General features: G+C 40.3%; 2 protein-coding genes across 2 annotated transcripts in view; one reads left to right on the forward strand and one right to left on the reverse strand.

Moving 5' to 3' along the window:
* Positions 1-21780, forward strand: part of LOC311036955 (uncharacterized protein) — a gene marked incomplete at its 5' end in the record, with an annotated part of 40270 nt that extends 18490 nt beyond the window's left edge. The window contains one exon of the mRNA XM_084045964.1: positions 20174-21780. Within this exon, the coding sequence (XP_083902090.1) occupies positions 20174-20334 (161 nt within the window). The 3' untranslated portion in view covers positions 20335-21780. The remainder of the gene's footprint in view (positions 1-20173) is intronic.
* LOC311036386 (uncharacterized protein) lies at positions 8253-16152 on the reverse strand (the record flags this gene model as incomplete). Its single annotated transcript, XM_084045032.1, has 3 exons — positions 15290-16152; positions 14642-14950; positions 8253-8419 (listed from the first exon to the last, which is right to left on the reverse strand). Exons 1-3 carry the CDS (start codon positions 16044-16046, stop codon positions 8253-8255), a joined length of 1233 nt encoding a protein of 410 aa, XP_083901158.1. The 5' UTR covers positions 16047-16152.
* Positions 21781-22369: the final 589 nt, after the last annotated feature.

Genomic DNA, 22369 nt, shown 5'->3' on the forward strand with positions numbered 1-22369 from the left:
GTTATTTGGGCATCATTCGTGTAGCTATTAAAGCCATGAGTAGATCTACAAGGCAAGCTCACTCACAGTAGCCTACAAAATCACGTTAATAAGAGTGCTTCAATAAGAGTGTGCACACGGAATCGGATACAATCAAATACTTTTAATGGTCCAAAATACAAATATGCTACATGCAGCCAAATAACACAATTGCCTATACCAATTTGCAAATGGCACTGCAGCCAATAACATATTGTCCGACAGTCCAGGACGTTGAAACTTGCAGCCATTTAACACACAAATGTCCATTGCAACACAACCCGCCGCGTCCGCGCCGCCCTCTTCACAAATCAGCACCATGGACAGCGAAAGGAAGTCCTGAGGTGAGAGAGAAGGAAGAGAGAGAAAAAGAAAAGAAAGGCTGTCTATTATTATTCTGACTCCTGAGGCAGCCAAAATAGAGCATCAAATCATACATACAGCCTATCACTGCAGACACATACGTGATTTACGTGTGTGTGTGTGTGTGTGTGTGTGTGTGTGTGTGTGTGTGTGTGTGTGTGTCCTACACATCCATAGTACGCAAGCACAAAACAGAGTACAAATGCCCAATGCTAGGCCTTTTTTTTTATTTGATAATGATTAATATCCCTAATATAGCCAAAATATATTCTTACCTTTAATATCCAAAGCGTTGCTCCCGCCTTGTATTCTTCTGTGCGAATTCCTTTACAACATCTGTTAAATCCGGGAGGCATGCGTTAATCCGACAGACCTTTTCTCCGACTATCTGGCGAGCACGCTGGTTTTCAATGCTGAGAACTGCCAATCCAGACAATCTTTCTTGGGACATGGTGCTTCTCAGATAAGTTTTGATGATTTTCAGTTTTGAAAAAGATCTCTCGGCACTTGCCACGGTGACAGGTATGGTTAAAAACAGCTTGAGAGCAGTAGCCACGTCTGTGACACTGGGCAGAATGGAACCATATCTCAGGAACAGGAGCTTGGTCAGATCTTTAATTGAGCCCTTTTCAATCTTTTTTATTTCTGACCTCAGAGCGTTTCTAAAGGAGAGCAGCTGTGATGGGAATTCCGATGAAAGGTCGTTCTTGTAGATTAAGGCTAGTGTCGCTGCGGATGTATTCAACTCATCATCATTGGCCTGTATGAGTTCTCTTGGACATAAGCAACGGAATCGCGTCGCAATAGCATCCATTCCTTTGAATCTATTTTTGAGCTGTGAAACGATGATATCCACACTCGCATAAAAGACACCTACTTTGAAACTCTCCTCTGGACATGTGAGGCGATGATCTTCACAGAGCTCATCAAAGTGTCGCTTTGTGCGTCTTGTGCGTTTCTGAGTGAAATGACAGCTAGTGCCCCATGAAGCTGCAAGATCCTGTGCTGTGCTTTTGACCTGTTCAAACTCGTCTCTTAGTTTTGATAAGGTTCTGCATGCATTGCCCAGTAAGCCTGCCGCTTGGAAAAGGTCCATATCCATCTTCTGTAATAATTTGGAAACTATATTGACCGACTCCAATATCTTTTCCTGCATCACAGTAATCACTGCAAATTTGAATGTTTCAATACACTTAATAAGTCCAGTGGCCTCTACACGTTCTTCTTTTTTTTTGGATTGAAGACTGATTTTGGTCAGTGCTTGTAATACATCAGCATAACGAAATCTAAGTGCATGAATAGCATCGTGCCTGGATGCCCATCGCGTTGGACAAAGTCTTTTCAGCGTGGGTCTAGATTTAGATTTGAGGTGGTTTTCCAACAGTTCCCATCTTTTGATGCTCTGGCTAAAAAAAACATAAAGTTTCTATATAATGTCATAGTACTCGGAAATCGGCTGACAAGCGTCATTTAACACCAAATTCAAATTATGTGCTGCGCAATGGACATATAAAGCATTCGGCTCTTTATCAATTATGCGCTTCTGCACACCTGAATAAATGCCACTCATAACGCTGGCTCCATCATATCCTTGGCCTCTGCACATTTGAAGTGACAGTCCTATAGTCTCTATCAGTTCAAGTATTTTTCCTTCCAGTCCTTCTGCAGATTGATCTGAGATATTCTCAAATCCCAGAAAACTCTCATTGAGGTCAACCCCGATGGCATTATCATTTTCATCTTTGCGAACTGTGATGTATCTGAAAACTTGACTGAGTTGATCGACTTTAGTTATATCCTGAGTAGTGTCCATTATGACTGAAAAAAACCCGGCCTCCTTTATTTCACAAACAATCTGCTTGTGTACTTTCTTTGACAATAATGCAATTAATTCGTTTTGAATGAGCGGGCTTAAATAATTAAAAAAAAATGTATTAAGCAACTCTTGCAATATGGGATCATATTGAGCCAACAACTCTATTACTGACAAAAGATTTCCACTATTGAGCTCACCCACTTTCTCACGGTGCCCTCTAAAAGCAAGATTGCAAGAAGCTAATGTCAGAGTGACATCTGTGATTCTTTTTAACACTTGGGTCCAAAAATGTACCTGATGCTTGTACTGGTGGTCAACTTGTACATCCACTGTACGGTCGTTTTTCCAGGTGTCAAGAGCATTTGATGATTCGTGTTTCTTTATTTTTCTAGACAGTCCTTGCCAGTCTTTAATCCCTACAGTCCAGGAGAGCTGGTGGGATGGGCATCTCCTATCGGCGAAAAGCCAGCAGCAGGGCTCGCAATATGCACGGTCCATCTTTGGAGAATAACATAGCCATTTACGAGGGACTTTACAACCCAGTTTAGATTTTTTGAAATAATATTCTTCTGAGAAACTTCTGCGTTTTCATCTCTAGGAAAGGGTCCCGCTGGTTTACATGAACCCATGGAAAGTATGGTCCTCTTCACATCTGCATCGGTTAAATCAACAGGGAAATTCGCTCTGTCTGATGGATATTTTACATCTGTGTGTGCTGTGGTTGCTTCTTGATTTACGTCATTATCAGATTCAGGCTCAGTTTCCGATTCTTTTTCTTTATCTACCTGTTGTTGATCAGGTGGGCTGCTGCAACTTGTAGATTGTCCGGGTGGGTCTGACTCCTCTGTGATTTCAGTAGGCCTAGTAGCCTCAGTGTTTGCCCCTGCAGAAGCACTGGGAGTGGGACTGGGAGTGGGAGAGCTGACAGCCGGTGCGTCTGGGTCTTCTTCATGCCCGTCACAGTCCACCTCCACCTGCCCAGCGTTCGTTTCCGTGTTAAATGCATCCCTCGGAGGCCCCCCGAGGGTACTTGAAGTAGCATTTGTTTGTGTTGGTTTAAATATTGATGACATTTTCGGTAGTTTTGCTATATTTTGTTTTTAGCCGCTTTTGGGCACCGCTGGAATATTTACGTTGACTCATTGTTTTGAATGATCCGCTGCTGCGTGCAACGTCATGACGTTACTGCTTCTAGCTTAGTCAGGTGACATACAGCCTGGCGTTTGTTTTGGAAGATTCGTGATTTTGGCCAACCATCTTTTCAATAACATTTAATTTAGTTTTTAATCACATTTCAAGGTAGGCTATATATTTTTTTTCTTAAAATTTTTCTAAAGATTTTTTATTTTTTATTTTTTTGCTGTAAAATAAAATATTTGTATCAGCGCAGGCGGGGCCCCCCCTGCTGGTGCCCCCCCTGCTGGTGCCCCCCCTGCTGGTCCCCCCCCCCCCCCCCCCCGCACCGCATCCCTTGCTACCCCTCCGTTACGCCACTGGTCTGGTCGTATAATGTCTCTTGATGTTGTATTCTTTGAACACAGAAACACTCTCGTTGCATATCAAACATATTACCTTTTTGCCTACACACGTGACAAAAAAATTAGATGTCCACTCTTTGTTAAAAACACGACATTCCGAGTCAACTTTTCGCTTTTTTGCATTCATCTCGCTGTTTCTTTCATCACTGCAACACAACCTGTTGTGTCCGTTGTGCTGTGGACTGAAAATAGCTGATCTACAAGCTCACAACTCCTTGTGGCTGTGCCATGTTGTGAGCTTACAGATTGACTGTTTGCGGCACGCTACCGGCATCTCTCTGATAGGGCCACCTGGCTGCAGAATGAGCACGTGACCACTGCTGGAACATAGTTGCAAAAAAACGCACGTCAGCGCCCTCTGTTGGAATTTAGTTAAATTAATTGCATTGAAAGCCAGAGATATAATGCTGCCTGTTATAGATTTTTGCTTCGTTTTTGTTTTTCCTATGAAGACGTCGCGGAACGTATTGAGACGGTCCCCAGGCCGGATCCGGCCCGCGGGCCGTATGTTGCCTATGTGTGGACTAGAGTCTCAATGACTTGTTTTGTCAGTTGCGGTGGTAAAACACTGAACACCTCTTCATAACAGATAATATTCCTCCCCATCTTTGCCACCACTGAATCTATGTGTCTCGTCCATGATAGATTGTTCACTAGGATGTCTCCCAAGAACTTTGTTCCCTCCACCTGCTCAACCTCTACATTATTCCACATCAGATTCTGAGTCATTCCACGAATTCGGTACACTTTGCAGTCCCCTCTGACCTTTTTAAGTGTATTGTATCCATCGGGTCACCAAAATCAAATTTTAAAAGCTTTTTAGAATCAATTGACATGTTCCCTTTACTATTGTGTAAAAATATTATATATTTTATCTTTATATCTGAAATTATCTGCCTTTTCTACAGTAGACACCGCCTAAATTTGCCCATTTTTCATGTCCCCAATGGCCGATAGAGAGATTGGCCTTCAGATATGACTACTAAAAGTGTAGAATAATCCATAACTTATATTATTCACATAAAACCAGCAATGTACTCTATTGCTAGTCATGTTTCGTTTTTTAATAAATAGTTGATTTATCATTAAAATCACGTTATATAGCTCTGTCCCACAGTCACACTCAACCCCGTTACACAAGTCATTCTCCTCTCTGTAAAAAGTATAAACTGACCCTTTAGGTGGCATCAACAACATGTGATGGCATTCTACAAGTCTTCTGAGCAAGATGCTGCAGAAAGAGGAACATTTCGAACTTCTTATACAGCTATTTAGGGTCATTTATACTTTCAAAGCGTGGTCGTAAAGCATAACAACTCAACCCTGTTACATGAAATAAAGATAGAAAACTATTATTATTTTAAATTGTCTTTGTCATTTCAGCAATATATGTGATTGACTAATGTCATGCATGCCATGTGGTCTCCTCTTAATCATCACAGGAAGAGTTATGGCCATATTGAGTAAAAAAATCTCAACCCCGTTCCACTCAACCCCGTTATGAATTTCAACCCTGTTACATATATTATTCCATATAAAAATATGAATTTAATGCCTGAGATGGGAAAATATGTTTTTCTGCATGTTAAATATGTCCTTAATGGTGTGGGCTATTCAAAAAAGTAATTTGTTTCCATCGATTTTTCCAAAAAAAAAAGTGCAAAGTGTACCGAATTCGTGGAATGACTCAACTACGGTTTAGATATTAGTACATGATTCGTGCCAAATACAAGGCTTTTTGTTTTTGAATGTTGAGCACTAATTTGTTGCTGGTCACCCATTCCATTACCGTTTTCAGTTCTTTGTTCAAAATCTCACCGATTGTGGTAGCCTGTGTATATATTGTCGTGTCATCCGAGTACATAGAGACTTGTGCTTTTTCAAGAGCCAATGGAAAATGATTTGTAAAAATTTAGAAGAGTAAAGGACCTAGAGAACTTCCTTGAGGAAATCCACTCGCAACAAATCTAGCTTTAGAGATACTGCCATTAAAATATACACTTTGAGTTCTATTATATAGATAGCTTTCTAGCCATGATATCGCCTTTGGGGCAAAACCATAACACTCCAATTTGTCATTGTCAAGTAAAATTCTATGATCTATCACATCAAAGGCAGCGCTATAATCTAATAGTACTGCTCCCACCATTTTCTTCGCGTCAAACTGTTTCATCCATTGACCTGTCATTTGAGTAAGTGCTGTGAATGTTGAGTGATCCTCTCTGTACGCATGTTGATACTCACTTATCAGATTGTTAACAGAGAAATAGCAATGTATTTGGTTGAATACAATTTTTTCTTGTAGTTTGTAACAGGTGACAAGTTTATTGGTCTGCTGTTAGAGCCAGTGAAAGCATTCTTTGCATTTTTAGGGAGTGGAATAACTTTGCCACTTTCCAGATTTGCGGGCATATATCACCTCCCAGACTCATGAAAAATATGACAGATGGGTGCAGCAATGAACTTGGCTACATTCTTGAATAGCTTTGTCTATTCGTCTAGGTTATCAATACCATGGTGGTTTATCATTATTGATTGCCAGCAATAACTTTTCCACCTCTTCTGTCCTAACTTTACCCAACTCAAATATTCAAATTCTATTTTTCATAATACTTTCTCTAATATTTACATTGGACAACTCGCAACTAGATTTTGGCATACCCTGCCTTAGCTTCTCCACCTTATCAATGAAATAGTTATTAAAATATTTGGCAATATCTATTGGTTTAGTGATATATGCTCCTTCTGATTCTATAAAGGATGGTGTTGAGTTGTTTTTCCTACCCATGATGTTATCACAGGGTACCCCAGAGCTTTTTTCCATCATGCTTTATATCATTTATCTTAGTCACATAATACATTCCTAAGCCAATTATTTGATGACCGGCAGCGGTAGGAGACACAAAGAGTCTCCTTTGTGTCTCCTACCGGAACCGCTGGCTACCGGTCCGCTGGTTTATTGGCTTAGGAATGCTACAAAAAAAGAATAATATCAATGATTCAAGTCTCCATGGAGTGACTAATTGATAGAAAAAAGGTATTTTTTGGGGTGAACTTCCCTTTAATGATCAACAATAGCAGATCTGCAAGCTCGAAACGTGGTGCGAAATGACCTATTTTGAGCTTGTAGATCTGCTAGATACTTTTGTATTTGAATCTTGAAAAGTCACAGTTTTGAACATACATGTATGAGGTTTCCACCGGACAGAGACGATATTCAGGTGCATTCTGTCATTCCCATTGTAGAAATGCAAATGTCTTTTCAAATGACATAAAAGGAATAAATGTATATTTGAACACACACACACACACACACACACACACACACACACACACACACACACACACACACACACACACACACACACACACACACACACACACACACACACACACACACACACACACACACACACTCACACACACACACACACACACACACACACCTGACACTTTGCACAACAAGACTGTTCACACAATAATATATATATAATAATAATAATATATACAGTAGGCTACTAATGTACTCCTGATGTGCCATAGTTTCTACTTTATTACACTGCACTACATATTTTAAAACGAGGCACTTATCAAAAAAATATGAATACAAATAAAATAAAATACATTTTGGGGGGGGAATAGCCGATCTACAAGCTCACAACCCATTACGGCATGTTGTGAGCTTGTAGATCAGCTATTTATTTTCTTTTTAGCCTATAATGGCTAAAATGATAGGGTTAAAGTGGTTAGCTATACTTTAGAAAACCTGGAGACTGCGAAGTCGTCCTCTGTATACTGGCAGCTATAGGGGGGAGTCCTGAGACAGGCATTAAACGTGGCAATCTCCAAGTATATTCCCCGTTTTGGATTTCAATAATCAGTACAGACAGTGCTTCCATCTTACATTGCAGGAGCAAAATGGCCTCTTAGCTGCAAAGGTGAGTGGGTGAGTATTATACTTGATATGGTTATTATTATATAAACAGGTGTTTTTTCAGAGGACAGTGTTATTAGAGGACACGAGGAGACAGGAAGTTCTACCAGCTAAACTAGTTTTTTGTTTGTCAAGGTGGCTAGCTTCGATAGGGGTGGTTTCCACCAAAGGTGAACAGGTATGTAGTCTAGTTGATGAGAAAGTCTAAGGTATGCCAACAATGGAAAAAGATACTTGAGTGTCAAAACAGATACTTATGTACATGATGAGTGATTAAGGGCATGACAGGATTTAAAGGAAAGCACTGTCACACTGCCTCATTTTGATCAGAGATGAGGAGAAGGTCTGATCGTGAGGCTGTGGATCAAGGGTTTCCATGGATTATGATTGCGGATTGTTATTAAAGTTGTTATTGTTGAAAGACTTTCTCTTAATTGACGAAAATCTGCTTCAATAAGGCAGTCGGGAGTGGCTTATTGTCGGTATCAGCCGATAACACGCGGAGGTCTAATAACTCGCGGTAGCGCCACACCTATCATCAGCTCCCTGTACTTACCGCACGACTTACCGCACCCAAGCCGTGCTACTCATATGCTGAGTTGACAGTGCCCAGGATCAAACTCATGACCTTATGATCTAAAGGCGAGAGCTCTACCGACTGAGCTACCCGGACCACTTGTGTAGTTCTGCCCTCCTTTGCCTTGGTGTTCCTTCTCAACAGGTGAGATACCTTCTGTTTTTGCTCTTTTCCTGCACCATTTTTCACTGTGGTCACTCATCGTTTAATTGTTTCATTGTCTGACACACCTCATACACTCCATTAATCGATTGGCTTAAAAAACAAGAATTCATTGGGTGAGAGTTTGTGACACGTTGTGGGCTTGTAGATCTGCTATTTTCAAAAACCTTTTTATTTTATTTTTATTTTTTATTTAACCTTTATTTAACCAGTAAAAACACATTGAGACACAGTCTCTTTTTCAAGTGGGAACTGGCCAAGATGCAGCGTTAAATTTACACAGTCTAAGCTTAACATACGAATACAAAAACAAACAACAAAATAGTCATCCAAGATACATCACAAATACATAAAATAACTCCTAATGTTACACTTTTCACAATAGAAAAAAGCCAATAGTCAAACAAGAAATAGTAATACACACAGTGTACAACCAATACAAATAACCAAGAACCTACCGCTAGGCTAGTAAACCTCCGGACAGGTGCAGTTGTTTGTGAATAAAACTATAAGGTGATTCTTTTGAAGCATCTCAAGGGAATTAGAGCAGCCAATTTGAGTTTAGTCTGGAGATCATTCCACAACCAAGGGCCAAAGAAAGAAAGACATTTTTTACCCCCCTCAGATGAAAATGAGGGTACTTCACAGCGTAACCAAGCATTTGATCTGAGGTTTAAGCCATTTCTAACCATATTGAATTTGGAGGTAGTGTAGTAGGGGAGCTCACCAAGAATAGCTTTATAAATGAAATTATACCAATGTTGCAGCCTGCGCATAGTCAAAGAGGACCAATCAACTGCAGCATACAGCGTGCAATGGTGAGTTCTAAAAGGAGAATTCGTTATGAATCTCAGTGCAGCATGGTACAGGGGATCCAGCTTGGCCAGTGTGGAGGCACAAGCAAACCTGTAAATATTGTCACCATAATCCAGCTGGGACAAAAACAGACCAGTGACCAATTTTTTACGAGCGGTGCAGGCAAGCACGAGCTTCTTACTCAAGGCATCAATATGGAATTTAAAATTTAGATGTTTGTCCAACCAGAACCCAAGGTATTTATAGCGATCAACCCACTCAATTGGGGTGCCATCTAAAGTGGAGATGCTTAAGAGGGTTGGACAGACTCGTGGAGTGAACAACATTGCCTAATGTGAAAAACGTGGAATGTTTTTGCAAACATTTTTAGAGCACAAATGTTATATGGTGGTCCCTGGCACTAACCTCGTGGTTGGACATACAGTCAGTGGAAAAAGCATTCACATTTTTTACTTTAGTAAAAGCATCAATACTGCAATGTAGAAAATCTAGAAATATTCTGTTACAAGTAAAAGTCCGGAATTAGAAATGTACTTGAGTAAAAGTACAAAAATATTGGTATGTAAATGTACTTAAAGTACCCATTAGTACTCATTATGCAGAAAGTCCCATTTCACAAGTTGTCAAATGTATGACATATTTTGAAAATAGCAGATCTACAAGATCTGTGAGCAACACATCACATACTGTTGAAAAACGATCGCATCGTCCGTCAACTAGGCTGAACTTCAACCTGTTTTTTGCACTTTCTCCATTACAACCCGTACATATACATAAACATTCAGGTTTCAAATATAAAGTGCTTACCCCATGGCCACGGATGTTTCAATTACTGTATATGCGGGCCGTCAGAAGTACCCGTGTCTTCCGTATTGTTTAATGAAAAGCATTTTAATCCGATCAGTGGCCTCTTTCTCCGATTTTTTCCCATCCTTTCAACTAAGCGACCCTAGCGGTTGGGAGGTATATTGCAGTCTGATACATTGTAACTCTATGAGGAAATGGCCGTTGATCAGATTAAAATTATGTTTCTTGAACAACACGGAATCAACGGATACTGTTGACCAACCGTACATAATTATAACGTCTGTGGCCATGAAGCACTTTATATTTGAAATCTGAACATTGATGTAGATGTAGGGCCGTACATGGAGAAAGTGCAAACACCAGGTTGAAGTTCATCCATGACGGTCGTGACAGACGATTGTCGTATGATAAATAGCTAGTATATCAATTGTCAGACAAACCAAAATATGACACCTCTGGCAAACACAATAACACGCGTGCCAGGTATTTGCCCTTAAAGTCATCCAGGGTCATCTCCTTGAACTCTCCATTGTGGACAGTAGTAGCTTTAAAATTAGGTGCAGGCTGAGTGACAGCTGGGGCAAATCTGACAGCACTGGTTGACAGACAGGTCCTGTGGACAGTAGAACAGACCCTGTTCACTGAGGCTCCCTTGGGATAAAATGACACACACACACACACACACACACACACACACACACACACACACACACACAGGCGCCAAAGGTTGAAGTAATGTGTTAGGTTAGTAAAGGAAATAAGACGGCGAAATTATTTGGTGTGTGTGTGTGTGTGTGTGTGTGTGTGTGTGTGTGTGTGTGTGTGTGTGTGTGTGCACATGGGCGCCACAGGTATCCCCCTGTATTTGTCAAAATACTTCCAAAACGTTTATGAAGTCCACGATCATAACACCAGACAGAGGCATCTCCACGAATCATGTTCAACCCAGATTTGGCTCAACAAAGGGAATGAACTCGTTCTCATGCTACTCTATTCCACAGCGCTAGACATTTTAAAACAAGCCACTTATCAAATAAATAAATAAAATATTATTTGGGGGGGTTAAGCCGATCTACAAGCTCACAACACATCACAGCATGTTGTAAGCATAGACTGTATAAAAGAGATGGACAAAGTCAGACCGCTGGTTTCTACAGTCCGAAAATGAAGCCGATTGTTCAGGAATTTGAAATCCGCCATCTCTAATATAAGCCCAAAAGCACGTCTGGAACAGGAACCGGAAAACATCCCCAAAGAATGCTATTGGTTGGATAGCTTGTCAATCAAATCATCCCGTCCCTCTTAGAGAATAGCCTACTTTATCGTCAATTTTAGAATAAATGGGACCATAATTTAACAAAACGCATATCATGATGATTGAAAGGAGACTTTAAACTAGCGACTGGAAGCATTATAGAATTTATGACAATTTTTATTAAGGTAAGAAAATCTAGTCTAAAGTTTGTGAAAAACCCATCCGCTTGCGTTAAAATTAATTCTTTCTGACACCTGCAGGGGTAAAACAGTGAAACTACAGGCCATTCATATGAACTGTCTCTTCCGTATTGGAGTCAATGTAAAAAATCTCAAGCTGGCCCCATGGTTGTAACCTTGTAGATCAGTAGTTTTCTTTTCTTTTTAGCCTATAATGACATGCCAAAAATCGGGATGTCAGGGTTAAAGTGGTTAGCTATACTTTCGAAAACCTGGAGACTGGGAAGTTATATTCTGTTGTTTATTAAAGCAGTTAAGTTCCAAACAAAGTAATCCAATCCAAGCAATCCAGGAAATCCAGTAACATTAGCATAATAAGTTTGTCACAATCAGTCACAATATCACAAATAGCCCTACAATATTAACCTGAGTGACAGCAATGAGTTTAACAAAAATAATGTGTTAACTTATATATTATAGGCTAAAACATTCTGTATGGCTGTATGGATATTTAGTGCATCATTATAAATCTGGTTGTCAAACAAAACCTGGGTCAAAAAAAAAGGCCCTCAGCAGCAACACATGGTTTCTGACAGAATTTGGGAACTGAAGAACTTGGAAACTTGGGAAAAGAATTTAGGCTATAACAAAATGACATTTCAAAAAGCCTATTAATATTGTTCAAAACAGTATACTGTATTTGACATTTATATCCATTTGACCAACGGACCAAAAACAACACATGATCATGGAATGAAAATAAATAAAGTCTAGACACTCAAGCCCACAGTACCACCAAGGCTTGTGAAAATAGTACCTAAAATAGTACCAGGGAGCGTTGGGTGGGAGGAGCAGGTGGGGGCTCCTTACTGGCAGGTGACTCAGTAGGATACAACAGCAGTGACTGACAACACAGAGAAATGTGTGGGGAGGAAACAATTGGCATAACGACTAAATTGGGTGAAAGAAAATCAATTATTTTATTTACCCTGCTTGCACTTTGTCTTTCGACACTTGGCTGATGTCTAAAACATGAAGTATAATGAAATGTCCATTCTTTCGGTGACACAAAAGTGATACTTTTCATACATGTATGGATGATGTAGCTATATATAATGCCCATCCAATGTGGAGCAATATAACTTACCAATTATTTTTGTCTGCTAAGCATTACAAACCTATCACAGCTTATCATTTTACAGCAAGCTGACAGAGGAGACAGGCCAAAAGACTGTACAATAAAATATATTGCATTTATATTACATTGGAATTTTTACTACCTGCTTAAAGACATGTGTCTGTGTCTGTGCTGGCGTATTTCTTACGTATTGTTGACACTACAGGTGTATATGTTTATTTCAGGTTTAAGAGGATTAACTGCAGAGTACACAGTGACAAGTGACTAAAGCCTTTAATTACATAATATGGTACAAAAGATTACTAGTTTCATTCATGGTAATCAGAATGGAACATACAGTAGTTCTTACATAGAAATGAGTACAACTGAAAACTAGAAAAAGTGCTCCTCGGAGCACAGGTCTCCGCCAGGTCAGGTAGGTTATTGTGGCCTCCTGGTGGCGCTATAATAGGCCAATGTGAAAAGGGTGGCATTTCTTCTTAGGCCTTTCAATGGGACACTGCATTCATGATTTGAGGCATTTTGTTCCAAAAATGTGTTTTGCTAAATTAGACCTGCTGGTGGCGCTATAAAGGCCAATGTGAATGTGAAAAGGGGGGCATTTCTTCCTCGGCCTAGTGGGAATTTGCATGCAAACTTTCACGGAAATTGCACACTGCATTCATGTTTTGAGGCATTTTGTTTAAAACTGACCAATCCTGCAAACTTTGGAAGCCACTGTAAGCCAAATAGGATGGAATATGTAATATCGGACAGATCCATCAGAATCACATGACTATGGAGATGCAGTGTACCAATTTGCGTGTTTTTTGGACAGAATCTGAAGGAATAATCTCCAAAAATGTATTTTACATAAGTCGGCCTCCTGGTGGCGCTGTAAAAAGCAGATGTGAAAAATGCAGTCCAATGTTTTTCCTTGGCCTCTAGGGAGTGTGCGTGCAAAGTTTCATGCAGATCGGTGCAGTTATAGTTAAAAATGCAAATCGGCCAGTTATAGCGCCACCATGAGGCTGATTTGAAAATGTTCAAGTGGCATTTCTTCCTCGGCCTAGTGGGAATGTGCGTGTGCAATTTTATGGAAATGGCAAGCTGCGTTCATGATTGGAGGCAGTTTGTTCAAAACGGACCAATCCTGCAAACTTTGGAAGCCAACCTTAGCCAATGAGGATGCATTATGGGAAATCGGACAGATCCGAGTTGATCACATGACTATAGAGATACTGTGTACCGATTTGCATGACTTTTGGTTAAAAGCTGTAGGTGTAATGGGAAAAAATGGGTTTTGCACAAATCAGCCTCCTGGTGGCGCTATAACAGGCTCATGTGAAAAATGTGGGGCAGAGGTTCTGAATTGGCATCCAGGGAGTGTGTGTGCACAGTTTCGCAGCGACCGGGCCAACGGTGCCGGAGATTAGCTGGTAGCTGGACACACGGACACACACACGGACGGACGGAAGGACGGACGGAGGGTAAAACATACTCTCTCGCCATGCCTTTCGGCCTGGCGGAGACAATAAATCCAAACTTTGTCCAGAAATTGTCCAGTTTTTTCTTCTCTCCATATATCATAATATAAGCCAACATCTTATCCACTAAGATGAAGGGAACTCCCTATGCCTCCGGGGAGCTATTAGAGTTTCAGGGCATCAGGCTGAGATTGAGAGCCACTCTGCTACACTTAGCCCCCTTTTCACCTCCTCCCACTGGGAAACCCGATATAGGTCACGGCACCAGTGGCCCGGGATTCGAACCCGAGTCTCCCGTGCGGAAAGCCAACATCTTAAGCACTAAGTCAAGGGGAACTCCCTATACCTCGGGGGAGATATTAGAGTTTCAGTACTGCTACATCAAGAAGGCAATTAGTGTTGGTTAAATGTTTTATGACATTCCTGTTATTTCTTGTAGATTCCAAAGGAGAGAGGATGGGATTCGGACCAAGACTAACAACTCTGTTCATTCTTATGGGTAAGTGTTGTTTTTTTTAATGACATTATCATTCCTCCTATTAACACATTTTCTAATTTAAAATGTATCTTACTCTCTACTCCATTCAAAGTGGTGAGCAATGATGGAGCAACAACAACTGCTGCATCCACAACTGGAGCATCAACACATGAAGCAACAACAATTGCAGCATTAACACCTGGAGCGTCAACCAATGCAACAACTGCAGAAGCATTGTGTTGTAGTTGTTGTTGCTGTTGTTGTTGTTGTTGTTGTTCAACTCCTGGAGTACCAACTACTCTACCACCAACTACTACTACTCTACCGACAACTACTACTACTACTCTACCACCAACTACTACTACTACACAATCAACTACTACTACTACACCACCAACTACTACTATACCACCAACTACTACTACACCAACTGTAGTTTCAACACCTCCAGCAACAACTGTAGTTTCAACACATCCAGCAACAACTGTAGTTTCAACACCTCCAGCAACAACTGTAGTTTCAACACATCCAGCAACAACTGTAGTTTCAACACATCCAGCAACAACTGTAGTTTCAACACCTCCAGCAACAACTGTAGTTTCAACACATCCAGCAACAACTGTAGTTTCAACACACCCAGCAACAACTGTAGTTTCAACACATCCAGCAACAACTGTAGTTTCAACACCTCCAGCAACAACTGTAGTTTCAACACCTCCAGCAACAACTGTAGTGTCAACACCTCCAGCAACAACTGTAGTTTCAACACCTCCAGCAACAACTGTAGTTTCAACACCTCCAGCAACAACTGTAGTTTCAACACCTCCAGCAACAACTGTAGTTTCAACACCTCCAGCAACAACTGTAGTTTCAACACCTCCAGCAACAACTGTAGTTTCAACACCTCCAGCAACAACTGTAGTTTCAACACATCCAGCAACAACTGTAGTTTCAACACATCCGGCAACAACTGTAGTTTCAACACCTCCAGCAACAACTGTAGTTTCAACACATCCGGCAACAACTGTAGTTTCAACACCTCCGGCAACAACTGTAATTTCAACACCTCCGGCAACAACTGTAGTTTCAACACCTCCAGCAACAACTGTAGTTTCAACACGTCCAGCAACAACTGTAGTGTCAACACCTCCAGCAACAACTGTAGTTTCAACACCTCCAGCAACAACTGTAGTTTCAACACCTCCAGCAACAACTGTAGTTTCAACACATCCAGCAACAACTGTAGTTTCAACACATCCAGCAACAACTGTAGTTTCAACACCTCCAGCAACAACTGTAATTTCAACACCTCCAGCAACAACAACTGCAGCTGGTGGTGGCTGCAGCTGCGGTGGTTGCAGCTGCGGTGGTGGCATCATTTGCGGTGGTGGTGGCAGCGCCTGCAGTGGTGGCGGCAGCTGCAGTGGTGGCGGCAGCTGCGGTGTTTGCAGTTGCAGTGTTTGCAGCTGCGGTGGCTGCACCACCACCGAAGCAGTCATTGTTAAGAGGCTGACGTTCAGATCTGTAGGAGAAACTTTCACAGTTGACCTCTTGAACACATCATCTTCTGCTTTTAAGGCTCGAAGCAATTTGATAAAGGAGCAGGTAAGTAACACATGGTAGTGAACATAACGTTACATGTTTAAAAAAATGTCTTCTTAATATTTAGAATGTAAAAAAGTGATTTACTGAAAATGTCTTCATTTTGATTTCTACAGCTTGAGCCTTACTACAGAGCAGAATTCAACACGTTCAAATCCTTGATAGTGATAGCATTCAGGTAATAAGCCAATACTTTACTTGCTGTTCAATTATGGCCAGCAGATCATGATTATTTTTTTTTTAAAAACGAAAATATATTTGTATTTAAAAATATTTTTGTTTGTTTGCAGCGATGGATCAATCAACAATGATCTGAACATATCATTCGGTTCCTCGTCTGTCCCTGCTGATACTCAGATTGTAGCTGTTATGACCGCAGCAAACATCACAGCCTTCAACATCGAAACCGCCTCTATCACTGTCAATGGAATACGTAAGCAAATAACTGATCTAACCCGGGACAGCAGCTGTATCATTTTAGATGTTTCTATATGTATATATAGCAAAATGTTTTTTTCAGAAGGCGTTTTTTAGAATCGGCCTCTGGTCTAAATTGGCTAAACAGGCTATAGAACAGTGCTTATCAACCCACAGTAAGGACCTCCAGTTTGACATGCACAGCATTTTTAGCTCAGGGCACCCCTATAAATAACCGTTTTCATCCACGGCAGATTGTTAAAAACTTGATATACTTGTTTAACCACTTGAACTACATCCTATTCTGGGGTAACATTCGCCAAAAATTGCAGATTTACAAGCTGAGCTTGCAGATCGGCTATTTTCGGCAAAGGGATTTGGTGTAGATCGAGAAAAGAATGCACCAAGTACGGTTCAACTCAGGTCCATGTTGCTAAGTCTAGAGGGTCTAAGACTTAGACCCTCTAGACTTGTCAAACTGGCGGCCCGCGGGCGTTTTGCGGCCCGCGGAAAGGTCCATGGCGGACCGCGAAATACTTTTAAAAGTAGTAAATTGATACTACATCTAACAGACAGAGTCGCAGTTTGCATTGACTTGCTGTGCGGCCAAGCAGCTCTCCCCCCTCCCCCACTCGCTGCTACTTGGCTGAGTACCTCTGATGGCCCGCATTGTCTCCCCAGCTGTGGAATGTTGTGGCTGATTGGCTCGTTAAGAGTCTAATCAACTACTAGTCGTGTAGTAATGGCTATACTCTTTGATCCTCACACAGGAGTCAGCCCAGCACAGACATGAACGAACTCACACTCTCTCTCTCTCTCTCTCTCTCTCTCTCTCTCTCTCTCTCTCTCTCTCTCTCTCTCTCTCTCTCTCTCTCTCTCTCTCTCTCTCTCTCTCTCTCTCTCTCTCTCTCTCTCTCTCTCTCTCTCTCTCTCTCTCTCTCTCTCTCTCTCTCTCTCTCTCTCTCTCTCTCTCTCTCTCTCTCTCTCTCTCTCTCTCTCACACACACACACAAACGTGTTATGAAAACTGAGTTGGTTCAAGAAAAGAGATGTCAGGTGTCTGGGAGCAGCAAGTGATTTTGAAGAATTTTCATGCTGGCTAAACCATGTAAATTTGATATTTTTGAAAATATAATAATGATAATGGGTAGTTTAAATGTATCAAAGCTGCTTCTTTTATTTCTCAGGAGCTTGCCCAGTGAAATCCTCAGTATTAATTGAACTCAGAGCGTATTTAACATTCAATCTGGGAAAGCATCTGTGTCATTTTAAGATTTATTTGGCTATTCAAAAATAGCAGATATACAAGCTCACTATGAGCTTGTAGATCTGCTATTTTTGTAAATGTAAATAATTAAAGTAGCTGATCTTCATAAAACATTTTTTAAAGTGATATACTGTAGATAGCAGTTACTGAGATGTAGTGGAGTAGAAAGTTCTGGAAATTGGAAATACTCTAGTAAAGTAAAACTACATCAAATCTTTACTTAGGTACAGTACTTGAGTAAATGTAATTATTTAACCACCCACACACATTACCAGGTATTGTTTAACTTCAAATTGAATTATTCTACTTAAAATGGTTTATAATAATAATAATAATAATAATAATAATAATAATAACAACTAGAAAAAGTGCTCCTCGGAGCACAAGTCTCCGCCAGGTCAGGTAGGTTATTATGGCCTCCTGGTGGCGCTATGATAGGCCAATGTGAAAAGGATGCCATTTATTCCTAGGCCTTGCACGGCAATCGGACACTGCATGCATGATTTGAGGCATTTTGTTCTAAAAATGTGTTTTGCTAAATTTGACCTGCTGGTGACGCTATAACAGGCCAATGTTAAAAGGGTGGCATTTGTTCCTCAACATAGTGTGAGTGTGCGTTCAAAGTTTCACCGTAATCGGGCGCTGCATTCATGATTTGCGGCATTTTGTTCAAAACGGGCCACTCCTGCAAACATTACATGTCAATGTTAGCCAATCAGGATGGCATATGAAAAATCAAACAGATCCGTCTTTATCACATGACTATAGAGATCATGTGTACCGATTTGCGTGAAATTTGGATCAAATATGAAGGCTTAATATCAAAAAATGTGTTTTACATAAGTCTGCCTCCTGGTGGCGCTATAAAAGGCAAATGTGAAAAATGCAGGGCAAAGGTTTGTCCTTGGCCTTTCGAGAGTGTGCATACAAAGTTTTACACTGATCGGTGCAGTTATAGGTAAAAACACGAATCGGCCTGTTACAGCGCCACCATGAGGCTGATTTGAACATTTTCAAATGGCATTTCTTCCTCGGCCTAATGGGAATGTGTGTGCAAAATTTCACGGAAATTGCATGCTGTGTTCATGAATTGAGGCATTTTGTTCGAAATAGAGTACTCCTGCAAACTTTGAAAGACAATTTTTGCCAATCAGGATGGAATATGAAAAATATGAAATGAGACGTTTCTTTTAATGACTATAGAGATACTGTGTACCGATTTGGGGGATTTTTGGCCAAAATGTGTAGGAGTACTGTTCAAAAATTTGTTTTGCACAAATCGGCCTCCTGGTGGCGCCATAAAAGGCCCATGTGAAAAATTTGGAGCAGAGGTTCGGCTTTGGCATCCAGGGACTGTGTGTGCACAGTTTCGCTGCGATCAAGCCAACGGTGCCAGAGATTAGCTGTACACAGACAAGACAGAATGACACACACACACACACACACACACACACACACACACACACACACACACACACACACACACACACACACACACACACACACACACGGACGGACGGACAGGGGGTAAAACATACTCTCTCGCCATGCCTTTCGGCCTGGCGGAGACAATAAGGGTAATAATAATTATTATTATTATTACCCTTATTATTATTATTGTTTGTTTTCTGAGACAAGACAACAGATTGAAAAACAATGCTGTATAACTGAATGCGTGTGAGCGCGCATGTGCGTCCGCAACTGGTTCCTGCCCACCTCAAGTCACCATTTGACCAATCTTGCCCGGACACCAAAATGAGTTTGACATCCCTAATATCACTAAATTTTAGTGATATTAATGTGGGTAATACCCACATTAATATCACTTCAGTGTAAACACTTAGACTCTAAGTGTTTACACTGAAGTGATATTAATAAATTCCAAATATTATAAAAGCATTCTGTGGCACCCTTGGACTTGCATCACCGCACCATAGGGTGCCACATTCACTGTGAGAAACAATTAGGTATTAGGTAGACCCTCCAGAAAAACGAGGGCAAAAATCCTTGATTATGCAATGAAATATGCAGGTTTTTCATGTGATTTTAGCGGTGAAATTGCGTGAAGTTGCAAAATATGTGGAAAGTTGCAAAATAAGGCCACTGTAAAATGTCACCGAATGGAGCCATAGGGTGCATTTGGTTCCATTTTGTGTACACTGTCAGAGTTACCGGTGCCTAAGTGTCCATTTGATTCCTAAATATCAATCATTTAGCTGGGGGCCCCCTGGAACCCCCTCAAGGACCCCTGGGGGTCTACAGACCCCAAATTGAGAACCAGTGCAGTATAACAATTTGTGTTTTGATATAGAATGCTTTGTTTTTCTTCTTGTTTTACAGAGGTTGCCACCACTGCAGTTGTTGCCACCACTGCAGTTGCTGCCACCGCTGCTGCGGCCACCACTGCAGCCGCGAGTGGATTGAGCCATAGTACGATGAGCATCTTCACCTCATTGTCTCTGGTGGTGTTGGCATGGCTTGGCACGGCCTGGCAGCTATAGTGTCACTGCTTGAGTGCACCCGACATGTTCAAGGACAATGGTCACCATCCATGGTATGAGAAGGCACTTTAATTTCATTGGAGATCATGGATGTAACGCTCTCATATTTTAGAGAGCTTTGGAAGAACTCTTAGGATGTTTTAAAAATATATCAATGAGGATGGATAATTCTGTTAAATGAATAAAAAGTCTACAACTTTACCAATCTCTGATTACAGTTGTAGACTATAATTAAACATACAATACTTATAAGCTCTTTAATTCTTTTGCCTTTGATAAAAAACGTAATACATAAAATGTAATGTAAAAACGTATGCAACGTTGCATGCAGGCCATGGAATAGGCCTATATTACAGCAAAGCAATGTTTACTTTTTTCTTTTAATACTTTACATGCAGTTATAAATAAAGCCAAGAAGGTATTGGAACAGAAATCACTTCATACGTTGTACTGTTCCTTAGTCCTGCCCTATTTGCAGTATTGTGTAGAGATTTGGGGGAATAATTACAAAACATCATTAAGTACAATAACAACCCTACAAAAAAGAGCAATACGTATAATTAATAATGTGGGTTATCAGGAGCATACAAACTCATTATTTCTACAGTCAAAATTGATGAAATTCGCTGACATTGTTGATTGCCAAACAGCACAGATTATGTTCAAAGCTTATTATAAGTCACTACCAAGTAACATACAGAAATTGTTTGGAGAACTGGAGGGGGATTATAATTTAAGGGGAAAATTTAAATGTAATCTTAAAGTTCACTATAGGCGCACGACTGGGAAAAGTTTTTGTATTTCCAATGTGGGGGTGAGTTTATGGAATAATTTTACGGTGGATCTAAAGAGATGTGCAAACATGAAACAGTTTAAAAAAAAACATAAAGACATGATACTCATGAGGTATAGGGATGAAGAAGGTGCTGGATATCACTAGGTACTGTTTTTTTTTTTTTTTTCTAGGCTATTTTCTTTTCTTTCTTTAGTTTATTATAGAAATTGTATTGCAAGTATAGATGTTTTGTATATACTTGTATTGGTGTAAATGTATGTATTGTGTGCGTGTGCATGGATGGAGGTATGTATGTATGTAGGTACGTACATGTATGTATTGGTTGTATGTATGTATGTATGTATTTATGTATGTAGTTATGTATGGATGTATGTATGGATGTATGGATGTAGGTATGTAGGTATGGATGTATGGATGTAAGGATGGATGTATGTATGGATGAAGGGGTTGGAGCTATAAGTTAGGCTATGCTTCTTCTCACTCCTTTTCGAATATGCATTTTCTGTTAATCTGTTAAACAGAATTAATTGCTTTCATTTGTTATATTGTTTTTGTTTTTAAATTGCCATATTCGAAATACACTTTTCAATCAATCAATTCAATCAATACATATTGATCATTTAATAAAATTGCATTCATATTTATCCTTATTGAGTGTATTCTGTGACAGTAATTGTAGTTGTGTACAGTTTATCTGAGCATGTATTGTTATATCTGGGGCAGGGGTCATCAACATGTCTGTACATGGACAAATGTGTCCGTGGCCCATTTGTATTTTTTGCAGGAACAGATCAAAAACAGATCAGTTCAGACAGATCTATTTGCTACACAAGAAAAGGAGGGCAGAAACTTTTTCAACAAGTAAAGCTTGTTGAAAAAGGTTTTCAGCAATTATAAACTTTATTTCAGACACCATGGGTCCATATAAAAAGTGTTTCCAAGTCTCCAAAAATAACAATATATAACTATAATCACACTACACAATCATAATCTGTGGAAACCCTTGATCCACAGCCTGGGGTCCACAATCCCCATCAGACCTCCAGCTTAGTTGCTCACCTCTGATCAAAGTTAGGAGCCCTTCCATGAAAGTACAGGAGTTGTGACACTGCATTCCTTTAAATCCTGTCATGGCCTTTATCCATATCTAATCACTCATCATGTACGTACAGTATGATGGTTTTGACTCTAATCTTTCTCTATTGTTCCGTCGTCATGCCTTACATCACAACTATGCAA

This window comes from Gymnoscopelus microlampas (genome assembly GCF_963454915.1).
Source record: "Gymnoscopelus microlampas genome assembly, chromosome: 20".
Classification (NCBI taxonomy): domain Eukaryota; kingdom Metazoa; phylum Chordata; class Actinopteri; order Myctophiformes; family Myctophidae; genus Gymnoscopelus; species Gymnoscopelus microlampas.